Source organism: Mixophyes fleayi, chromosome 6 (assembly GCF_038048845.1).
Source record: "Mixophyes fleayi isolate aMixFle1 chromosome 6, aMixFle1.hap1, whole genome shotgun sequence".
NCBI lineage: Eukaryota > Metazoa > Chordata > Amphibia > Anura > Limnodynastidae > Mixophyes > Mixophyes fleayi.
In genome coordinates this window covers 193,088,564-193,101,026 of record NC_134407.1, presented here as the reverse complement: position 1 = coordinate 193,101,026, position 12,463 = coordinate 193,088,564, and the positions used below count along the sequence as shown (strand labels likewise).

At 39.5% G+C, this 12,463-nt stretch overlaps 1 protein-coding gene across 3 annotated transcripts in view; it reads right to left on the bottom strand.

The window, feature by feature from the left end:
• The window catches only part of SEPTIN9 (septin 9), a 147,721-nt gene that overhangs the window by 65,160 nt on the left and 70,098 nt on the right, over window positions 1–12,463 (bottom strand). For all 3 annotated transcript variants that reach the window (XM_075177733.1, XM_075177735.1, XM_075177734.1), the window contains one exon: window positions 4,011–4,631. In XM_075177733.1, the coding sequence (XP_075033834.1) occupies window positions 4,011–4,631 (621 nt within the window). The remainder of the gene's footprint in view (window positions 1–4,010; window positions 4,632–12,463) is intronic.

Here is a 12,463-nt window from a genome sequence, read left to right as displayed (position 1 = left end):
TGCGACTCACAGACTTGAAGGTCTGTTATATACTATTCTGCAGCAACAACACAGATTTTCTATAGTTGCTTAATGCAGAAAATCTATTAATCGCCACAATTTACCAAGAAAATATTGCCGGAGCAGCTGAATGACACTCGACCGCCTACAGGTGGGGTCAGCCATTGCCACTTTAAAAGCGCCGTTTTTACTGTGTCCATTCCAAGTGACGTCATTTGCCACTTGAGATATTTATTTCAGGCGCATGTTACATTTGGAGGTGAATGAAGCTGTCGGATCCAGTGGCTGTCTGTTATATGGTAAGTACATATTTTCAGCTTGTCGGTATCATGGTAATCGGTATTGTTTTGTAGTTAGAAAGTGTGTCAGCATTTAAAGTGGCGTTTTAGTGACTACCACTAATCTCTACCTCCCGTCATTTTTATCTTTCAGGGAGATGTTTTCTTGTTGCTGTTGTACATGGATATGTCAAAAGATGGGATTAGATCTGTGCGTTGGATATACAAGGCAACAACAAGAAAATATCGCCTTCAAAGTGAATCCTACCTATTGCTGGGAGGCTCTTCAACACAGCCCCTCCTAACTTTCCACTATCTACTTCCCATTTATGATGCGCTTTGTTCCAAACTATTGCTGATAAATACTTGCCATTATGTATTGTTTCCACACTATTACAATTTGCCAAAGCAAGCAAAGAAGAGCGGATTTTGACAAAGAAATGTTGCAACCATATTTGGCCAGGAAAGGGTTTAGATTGGAGAATACAGCCAAACTTTCCAATCTCCTCCTAGAGTAGCAGAATTCCCAGATCACTGGGTAAGTTACATGACTCAGTAGGTCAGATGTCCCTGCACAACTCCCCCCCCCCCCCTCTTTCTCCCTTTGACATAACTCATTTTGTAATCAAAGCCAATATCCTTTAACCCTTTGCTTCCCTACTGTGTTTTTGCTACAAGAGACATGACAGTTGAAGCTGAAGTAATCCAGCGCACTCTACATAACAATGCACACTGTGATTCGTAATATATTTTATTGCTTATTGTTATGTATATATTACCAGTATTCACATTCTGATGGAAGAACCACAAGGCCACCTAATTATAAGACCCCCATGTATTACTCAGGAAAGGCTGATGATAACTGAGCGTTCCATTGATCTTGTTTTGTCTTGCTGTTCTCTCACTTCTCCATCTAGTTTATCCGCATTAAGCTGGCATGTATACTTCCATCTTTGTTGTAGCTTAGCTTTAGGAGTGGGCAGGGCCGGATTAACCCTAGGGCTAACTGGGCTACAGCCCAGGGGCTTCGGGCATCCAGGGGGCCCTTGAAAGTGCTCAACAGCATTATTGATCCGTCGGGGCGCCCCCTGTGCTAAGGGGGTCTCCATTCCCTTAATCCGGCCCTGGGAGTGGGCTACAAGATTGGTCATGACCTTTGGTCACTCTTATGCAGCTGTGGGTCAATATCATACGAGATCAGTCAGTGAAAAATGTAACTGCATGCTGCGATTATTTTGAGGGTAAGAGGATAGTGTAGCTGTTCCCATAGAGGGCCTGCTGTTAGTATTTGAATATGACTGATCATATGGCCCATATAGCTCAGCCTAAATTCATCATCTATATTTGCAGAGAGATGAACACACCTGTAAGCAACACTAGCCATAGTGGGGCGGATTCATTAAGGCACGTAAATGCCGATACATGCCATATTTTGAGTAAAATCGCTCTGTGCATGCCCAGACCATACACAGCAATGTCCAATTCATCTTTGAGCGCAAAGGACCTTTACTGCAGCCTGCGATTTCAAGAGCAGAACGGGAAGGAGATTGGGTGAATGCATGGAGTCAATGTACAGTAAGGGCATGCCAAGCTCAAACTCACGCAGCAATGTCCAATTCAAGCTTTGGCCATCTCCCTTACTTTAATGGCTCCCTCTTGTGCCTGTTTGTCCACCCTCCCTTAGGATGTGAGCTCTCCCCTCCTATCTCCATACCTGTTCTTCTGCTCCATCTTCGCCCATATGTCTGCCCGGAGTTCTGAAGTATCGGTACTTTGTGTTTATTGCTCTGTACTATGTCACCCTGTATGGTCTCCTGTTTGCATTATGTACGGCGCTGCGGAAACCTTGTGGCGCCTAACAAATAAATGATAATAATAATAATCTCAAAGGCATGTGTATTTCTGTCATATCTCTTGCACCAACTACAGGTCGGGTGTAAGTGCCAATTACTAGTGATGACAGTACGAATGCTACAACATGGCTTTGCAATCAGGAGCAAGTGTAAAAATGGATGTTAAGTACAGTAGACCTTCATAACATCCTAATACATGTATTTTATTGATAAAAAAATGTTTTTAATTGTTTTATCATTAATAATTATATTATTAATAGGTGACATTAATATATATATTTTTTTCTTGCGCGTGTTCTTTTGGGACTTTATATTCCATATAAGTATTGAATGTATCCTCCAGTGTGTTGTCTGTTAGATCAGAGCGCACCTAGACCTGTATTCAACAACAGACGTATCTTCAAATCTGCTCCTTGTTGAATACGGACGTGCGTATGCCCGATTTACGTGAAATTTAAAAGCATAATACGTTCGTTTTGTGTGCCTTAATGCCTTGGGCTCAGTATATCTGCTGAAAACAAAAACTCTATTTACCTCTAAATACCAGCACAAACCAAAAATGACAAATGGTGGCCAGTGACCTGGATGTAGCTACTAAAGTTGATTTTTCATGTCCCCCTTAACATCACATACTCTATTTAAAAATATATATATATGTCATACAATAGAGTGTGACATATATATATTTTTAAATAGTATTTACCGCCCTCTGCCAATCACGTAATTATAATATATTTGTGGCCCTTAACAATCGGACTGCACTGCTAAACCACATGTCAATTGCTCAATCATGAAAAGAAAGTATTTAAATTCATACTGCCAGAAGAAAACATTGTTATATGGGAGAATATCAGAAAAATAAGTAATATCCATTTCTATTTTCTGGCCAGTGGTAACCAAGCTCTTGGGGATAAATGAGTTGTTACATGTTGCTAAAAACAAGGAACGCTCATGTGACGCGACTCAAACAATGAGTCCATTTTGGATTACTGCAAACAGGGCATATTCTGAACTTTATTCATTGATCATATGACGCGGGCTGGGAAGTGTGTGGTATTGATGCATGTTCGGTTATTACAAAATATGTTGTATGTGGAGAAGTCAGTGAATGTAGAAGCTGCAAGTAAAAAACAAGATTCTGATATATAGTTAAATGGTGTGTATGTTCACAATACTAAATGTTATAGCTGCTAAACTTTACACAGAAAAGCAATACAAAAAAAATAAGAGAACTTTGTATTCACCAATCAATCAATTAGGTTGTTCCACTGTATCTACATTGATATTATTTCCAAAATCTAAAGACAAACTATGCAAAACTACCCGGACACAAGCAAAAGCGAAAAACAGTAATGCTAATACTATAATTTAACCTATATTGAAAAGTATATATCTTTGTTATGTAGATAATTCCCCACTTCAACAAAATGGAGTAAATGGAGGACAAGCAATTGATAGTAAATGTAAGACTCTTGCTTCCATCAGACTGGCGCCACTTAGACTAATGAAAGCAAAATTGTGGTGTCAAATTTTGCCTAGCTACTTTCATAGGTGAAGTATGTGTCTAATGTTAGGCATGCAAGATATGTGAAAATGTATAAATATTGAACTTAAATAATTATTATCCGAACCCTTTTCTTTTTTAGGCATGGATGTTTCATGAAGGATACTCATGTTTTGGGTCAAAGTGGAGGCTACTATTGGAACTTTGTACTCTCTTATGCTTTAGTTTTGATTTTAATTTCTAATACCAAAAGCCATTATACATAACTAATTTGACCTAGTTTTTAAAATCATCTAATAATATAACATACTAAGCATTCTAGATCATTTCTTCTTAGTCAAAGGCTTTTCAATGGGTAAAAGAAATATAACTCACCCTCTGGGGTTCTCGGTTGAATCTCTATCTGGACAGGTTGTGGTTTGGGCTCTTGTTGGTGGTGAAGAACAGTGGATGACGGGATGGAGTTTTCCACTTGTTTGACCGGGGGGACCTCTGGGGATTTAGGTACCTGGATCTCAACTCGTTTGGCATTAGATTCTTCTGCTCTTCTCTGAGGCAGCTCAGGAATTTTAGAGCTCGGAGACTCACCACGAAGCTCATGAGGCTTCCCCAAAGTGATCTCTGCTCTTCTTGGAGTGGGCTCGGGAGGTTTATGTCCAGGAAGTTCCGCCCTCTTCAAACCAAACCTTGACATTGCTGGAACAGAATTTTCGACCTGTTTGGATGAGATGTCGATGGATATCTCTGTTCGTCTTGACATGGGTTCTGGGTGCCGAGATCCGGTCAACTCAATTCTTCTTAGTGATGATTTGGGGGATCTCTGACCACCAATATCTGCATGTCTCAGGAGTGCATCTGCATTTCTGGGACTTGGTTCCTGGAATTTCTGGGCAGCAGATGCCGCACCTCTCAACAGTGGGTTTGGAGTTCTGCGGGTTTGGACAGAGGGGTTCGATGATTGGTCGACCTCCTCGACCTCAAAAGACCTCTTCAATGCTAAAAGAAATAATAAAATAAATGTTGATGTTCTAACAGGTACCATTAATGTACTTCAAGTGCTTACAGACAAACATGGGGACTGACTCGTAATTAGGAAGAGAGGACCCATGCTGCTGGGTACATAGACTTGTCAGCTTCACCATTAGCCCAACTTACAAGTTAAAAACTCAATAACCATCCATAATAACTTCCACTTTGGCCTGAGTCACTAAGGAAAGTAAGGCAAAAAAAGGAGTAAATGTTCTCTGGGACAAACCATGTTGCAATGCAAGGGGTGCAAAATAGTTTATTATTATGCATATAAGGAAATACTGGCTGCTTTTTCATCTAGCACACAATTACTTGATAGTTTTATTTTTACACTGAAATTTAAAGTTGCTCCAAGACATGCCCTACCCCAACTATAAATCTGTCCTCACGTCTTAAATTTACCTCTCCGTCCAATGCAACATGGTTTTGCCCAGGTGCAAAGTTACTCCTTTTTTATGCTTTGCTCTCCTTAAAGCTCTGGCTCGTAGCGTGTACCTCCAATATTTGTTTTCTTTTTTTTTAAGTGACAATCCTTCCCAGCTGGGTAGTGATTTATACAACAGGACTGATGATATAAATTCTGGCCTGTGAATACCCAATACATAGCAGAGCTATTACAAGCTTAAAGAACATATTTGTACGGTTGCAGTTATCATAAATTTTTGCAAATATTGGCATACAGTCTGAACATTAGAGAAATTGAAATTGCAATTTTTTTGTTGCTTGTAAACATGGGATGGAAAAATGCCTTGCACCACTGAAGCCTTGCGCAATGTGCTCCTGCGTGCACTTCCGGATATTACGGTACCGGAAACTTCACTTATTTTAAAGTTTTGCAAGCAAATATAAACGAAGAGTTCATGCTGGACATGCATGGAGCTTCTTTGCTAGACAGGATTGAATCAGGAGGGTAGAGTTGTACTTATTCTATCTTCTAACAGGGCTTTTGAAGTGTGTTCATAATGCTTCACTACAGCATAGTGAACTAGGTATAATACTTGCCAACTTTTATTATGTCCTCTCAGGGAGCTCCCGAAGAGGAGGTCACGTAGCAAGGTGATGCGATCACACCAGTAAGGCCCTGTTCCCTGCCAATCAATTCCACAAACTGCGGCACCGAGCAGCAGGGAGCAGGAATCATAATGATGCGGACCTCTTCATTTTTTCCCATCTCCTTCTGGGATCCAGGAGGGTGTCTGCTCTTCCGAGAGTCCTGGAGGGCTCCCCGCAACTTATGAGCCTCCCGGACATTCCGGGGGAGTAGACAAGTAAACTAGGTGCTTAGTAAGCATTATCATAGAAATGTATTGTATTTTATAAAGCACTTTTGTACACTGCATGCAAGGCTGAAATTGATAGAAAGTGAAGTGAATTCTTGTCAGAAAGTGTGTGTGAATGCCCAGACATTTACAATATTTTTTATCTATATTTGAATCATTGACCTAATAATACTGTCTACATTAGAACTGTCGTCCTAATAATACCGTCAATGTCATCATTGTCGACTTTCCAGCCCTTTCTATACTATTGTGTCGACCATACAAATGTTGATCATGTAACTGTCGAACATATATATCACACCCAAACAACCTGTGTGCAATTTAAGCTATATTTTAAGCTTGGCATGTGTTGGAACGTGATAACTGGATCTTTGTAAATCATACTTGCCAACTCTCCTGGAATACCAGGGAGACTCCCGAATTCCGATTAGGTCTCTCTCTACTCCGAGACTCCCGGAGGTCAGCCTGTAAAGGTTGGCAACTATGTTGTAAATTGTAAACCCAAATAGTTATAGAAAGCTATCCTAGGGACTGATGTAATTAATGTTTTTACTAATTAATACTCCCAGGAGACACAACCCACTGACGTATAAAAATATGCTATTTACTAGCAATTTTTAACTGAGTGTAGGCATGGAATTTATTCTGGTTCTAGTGAGCCCATACCCTTCTGCTATTGTGCTTGTAAGTGGAATTGGTGGAGGAGTGGCATTTGGACGCTGCCTTGACAATTTACTCATGTGCATGTATGCAGTGGATTGTCCTCCATCGTCTTCACCCCTGACTTCAAGTGCAAGTGCTGGTGACCACTGTGTATCAAATGTGATTGCGTTTTATATACTTGACATTTTCCTAATTCCGGTGTGTAACCAGCCTCATCCAGGACAAGGATTTTAAACAGAGTCCTAATAACCCAGGTTATTCACCAAGTACACCAATCATCATCACCATTTATTTATATAGCGCCACTGATTCGGCAGCGCTGTACAGAAAACTCATTCACATCAGTCCCTGCCCCATTGGAGCTTACAGTCTATATTCCCTAATACACACACAGACAGACAGACAGACTAGGGTCAATTTGAAAGCAGCCAATTAGCCTACTAGTATGTTTTTGGAATGTGGGAGGAAACTGGAGTACCCGGAGGAAACCCACGCAAACACGGGGAGAACATACAAACTCCACACAGATAAGGCCATGGTCGGGAATTGAACTCATGACCCCAGTGCTGTGAGGCAGAAGTGCTAACCACTTTGCCACCGGAACCAATAGTTTATAACTATAATCATATTATTTGCATTAGATAGAGTGAAATGATTGGTGCAAGTGTATGGGCAGCACAGTGGCTTAGTGGTTAACACTTCTGTCTCACAGCACGGTGGCCTTATCTATGTGGAGTATGTATGGTCTCCCTGTGTGTGTTTGGGTTTCCTCCTGGTGCTCCGTTTACTTCCCACATTCCAAAATCATACTGCTAATTGTCCGCTGACTAAAATGTTCCCTAGTGTGTGTGAGTTAGGGAATTTAGACAGTAAGCTCCAATGGGGAAGTGAATTACAATGTTCTCTGCATATATGGAAGGAAGCTATAGAAATATGGATTGTACTATTGAATCCTCCTTGCAGGACTGCCTATCTGATAGCCTCTTAGGCATTTCCGTGGTCCACATTGCCGCTAAAATATTTTACTATAGTCTTTAGACTAATAAATAACATAAAATCCATTATGATAAAAATGTAGCCACAAGCAAATATTCACAATACATATCTAAATCACCTTAAAAAAAACAAATGAACAGCACTGTGTCATAATGCCATGCAATGATTTCTGCCATGTTTCCTGACCGCCTCACCAATATCAAGTACTACCTTGAATGATATTAAGGAACGATGAAGTACATAATTAATAAACACAACTGTACAAAAAACATTACATTTTCTGTGCAGCATAACCTTTACTGAATAGCCAAAGACAAATAGGAACTTTTTTTTTCTCTTTTTAAAAAAAACACCAGTCATTTTTTCCCCTCATCCAGGATAGTGGAAAATAAGGCTGTTCCATTTCCAATGCCTGTACCTGGGGTGTTCTAAAAAACAAAATGTGCATAAGGCATTTATGAGCTTTTTTTCTTTTTAGAATTCCATTCAAATGAACGCAGATAGCTGAAGCTAAGAGCACTCAGATACACTCACAAATGATGGTCCTTCTGGACATATTAATAAAGGAATAACTTATTTACAATCTAAAGTATTTGCCCTTTGAAAGCAAACTTCTCACTGCCTACACTCTGAGAATCACACATAGTAATAGTAATCTCCCTGTATAGCAGTTTACACACAAACAATTCTACTGCTAATTACTGAGACATAACTGATAAGAGATTGATAAGAGAAAAAGTGACAACCAGGACCTGAATTCTACAGTATGTTGATAGCCACAAAACAGTTAAAGGATTCGCATTTTCAGATATTGTTTTTCTTCTGCTGACAAAGAATAACCACATCCTACGCCCAGATGTAACAAGCCGTTCTGTACTCCTATTCATTCACCAAAAGCAGTCAGGAAACAGTTAAAGTAAAACCCAGAATCAGCAAATCTATTTCCAGGACAGAAAAAAGGGACGCAAAGCCAAATGCAATAAAAAAATGCTGTTATGTTATGGATTGAACAGATTTTTGGGTAGTATGGTAAATTGTTGAAAAACCTATTATGGAATGTTGAGAACACATCTTTGGGTCAGTCATTTAAAATGGAACACATATGAGATATGTGTGTGCTGCACGGGAACAGTGAGTACAGATTTATGCAGTTGAATAATTGCAGTGCAGCATGTGTGTTTTATGTGCACCATGTTAACTAGCTGACCTGGCAACCAAATAAACAGAGCAGGGAGATCGCAACACTGAGCCGAGGTATTGTTCTTTTCAAAAATCACATAATACTTGGCAGTGCTACACAGCTGATAAGTATGAAGTATAGCAGTGGAAATGTGCATAGAAAAGATTAGGAGGTAGAATGCACATAATTAACAATTTCCTCATTATGTGCAATTTGGTCAATTGAGGTTCGAGCCAAGGCCCAAATTAAGGCAGTGGCTGTTTAAGCTTCAATGTCAGGCTAAGCAATGTGGACCTCTCTTCAGCGTATTCATTGGTGGAGTTCTAGGAGAAAATTACAAGGGAAATATAATATGGGAGAAAGAATCAAACCACTAAAAAAGTTTAATGGAAACAGTTGTCAGTAAGAGGCCTAGGCAGAGACATCAAACACAACCATTCATCTGGGAGAAAATTGCCCAGGCTGCAACACTCACCTTTGTCCTGAGTAATATTGGTTCAACTAATTATTAGATATAAAACATATCTTTAATATCTCTTATGGAATTGAACCAAGGTTGGGTCAGGTTGACATCTATGCTCTACTCAAACACACTGTGATTTTGCAGTGCAATAACCTGCATAGAAAGCCTATAATTATATGATGTCATGTTTATGGAGAAATTAATAGCAATAGAGATCAATCTGATCCATTCACCTTAGATATATTTAAGAAAGTCAGGGCTAAATATTGGAGCACATACTTATATAATGGATGAAATGGGTCACACTTGACAACTCTAAAGACTTAAAAGAAAGTGCTAGATGATTGCTGTTTCTTAAGGACTCATATGTTTGCACGTAAATCACTTACACTAAAACTAGAAGACACCTTTATAAACCTTATAAATATATTTTTAGAAAATGAATTCCCTCAGAACTTCAATCAATGTTGGCTTTAGAAACGTTATTATAGTTGTAAAGTTGCCAACTCATACAAATATAAAATACAAACACTACACTGAAGTTTACACAAAGCTATACCATACAAGCACACATCTGAACTTGGGAGCCCAAAGGGTTGTTTTTTTTGCTACCTGTGCAGGTTTTATTGATGTCCCTGTAGCTCAAACTAGATCTTTCTGTCTTGAGATTGCCAAGAAGTGAATCTCTGGAACATACCTGGCCCAGGCCGTTCTTCTCTGTGCTGACCAATGGACGGTCGGTGAGCAGCTCAACTCTTGTTGACGAGATGGTGGTTTGCACTGTGATATAGTGGTGTTGGTAACGGATGGAACAGAAGACGTGTATGAGAGGGACAGAGCAGAGAGAGGTCCTATACATGGAACTGTCTTCTGACAGTGGCCCTCCTGGGTTACTGTGACCCATGACATCTGGAGCAGTGAGTTGTTAGTCAAGTATTTCATATATATCCGGTGTAAGTAATTGATCTGGTAACTATGTGAAAAAAAATAACCATCTAACAACTATATTTATGATCTAATTTCACAAGGTGGAAGAGGCAATCAACTTGCTAACCAAATTGGCAACAAAGTTACTTTTAACATCCTTATCCTCCGTACCATTTATTAGGTGACAAGTCTATGGGGTATATTTACCAAACTGCACGTTTGAAAAAGTGCAGATGTTGCCTATAGCAACCTATTGGAATCTAGCTGTCATTTATTTAGTACATTCTATAAAATGACAGCTAGAATATGATTGGTTGCTATAGGCAACACCTCCACTTTTTCAAACCCGCAGTTTAGTAAATGAAGGCCATCATTGCATTCCATTCCTGTAATGCAAAATTTACTTTTCCTTAGCCTGGCACTTGTTTGACATACACACTCCATATTGCATTTATTGGAGCCCTTGAACTATAACCTTTCCCCCTGTCTGTTTTCCAGTCAGCTGTAAGCTGTTAAGAGTTTTACAGAGAGAATTTTTGGCCTTCACGTCAATCCCACAATAATAAAATCCCTTATCAGTGGCCAGATGTTCTGCAGTCTTCCTATGACAACTATACAATAGGGGTGGGTACTAGGAGGTATCCTGTCACCCCCCTTCTGAAATTTCAATGGACAGGGCAAATTCTGTGAACTAGCTATTGTTGAGACTTTCAATTAACACTTCCAGTACTGCAGGATAACTGTTACAGTGTAAAACATGTAAATCCTACAAATGTTTGAACCATTTCCTGAAGCCTTTATATTGTTCCAAAAAGGTTCTTAAAAGCTGCTTGGTGTATTCCTGTTAAAAATATATCCAGTATTGAACATGTCAGTGGTGCCCCCCCAAAAAATTTTTGGGGGATGTAAACATCAGCCATCTCACTCAGGCAGTATCGTTGGGGAGCTCAGCACCACTCAGCTACCCCAATTAAATTTTTGTGATAAGTTGCTCAATAAAAGATTTTCTATCGCTGTGATATGCAAGAATAGAAAATCTTGTTACGAGAGGGGTCTTTCAAATAGACCCCAAAGTCCTCTGACTCATTCTTTGTACGACATTGTACATTACGTGAAACTTTACAACGAAGATATACAAATGGAACATCAAAAGAATCAACACAGATTCCATCTGAACAAGACAAGCCATGTGTGTCAGGGCAGCAATCTACAATGTACGATATGAACATATCTAACGACAGGTAAAGTTTACATTTGTCTATTTCTGAATGTCAGTTGAATATCTGAACAAAGAAAATCAAACAATCACTATGCTAAACATAAATGTTGGCATTGCAAACTTATTATAACTTTCATAGTAGGCAATTGTTGATCACGTCTCCCCCAATATCTGTAGCTGCGGTTGTCCAAAATATAAAATTCTGATGACCTTGCCATTTTCCACATTTCTAGCAGATTTGTGTGATTCTGCCACTTACCACAGCCTGAGCCTGGAAAGGTGGGATGGATGCGTTCTAACATGGGCAGAGTACAGTCAGGGCATGTTTGCGCAACTATGAGTGGAAGCAGACTGAGATAGAAAGGCGCAGATACTTCTGATAAAGTCGTATTATTTGTGTGCGGTTAGAAGCAGGTGCAAATAGCGAATGATGATGACTGTTATGCCTTCAGCATTGTTGTTTTATATATGACTTATTTTATGTGTAAACTCCATCTAGTGGCCAGCCTAGTATCAGCTTAAACTGAACACTCAGGCCTCCGTAGTTAGCTCTCAATGCACCTTGGGTAATGACAGGAGGTCACCAACTTATATCTCATAATGCAGTTATGCCATGTTTTCATTGCATGTGTTCATATTGTGATTGCATGCAATTATGTCTTTGTTCCAGTTTTACCGCTTGAATTCAATAAATGCCATTCTTCAGATCTTAACATCTAGACTGAATTATTAAAGTAAGAGTGATTATGCTGTCTGTCTGACTACACTCAGGCCAAAGGGAAGTTTATAGTGAGGACAGAACAATGACGATCTACAGCACTAACATTCTGCTTGTGATGGGATGTTTGCGAATGCACCGCTGATGCCGATTGGTGCTTTCTTCATTCCTTAAATGCCTTTCTGTGTTTAAGTAAAACTTTTTTTTGTACAAAGGACAGGGAATAAGCAAAACTATTTTTTGTACACAGGAGAGGGAAATTTTTTCTGCTGTTTTATTGATGCCTAACAAAAAATGCCTTTGTCGCAAGTAAAAGAAATGGAGAAAAACATGGGTGCAAGTGACAACTGTGA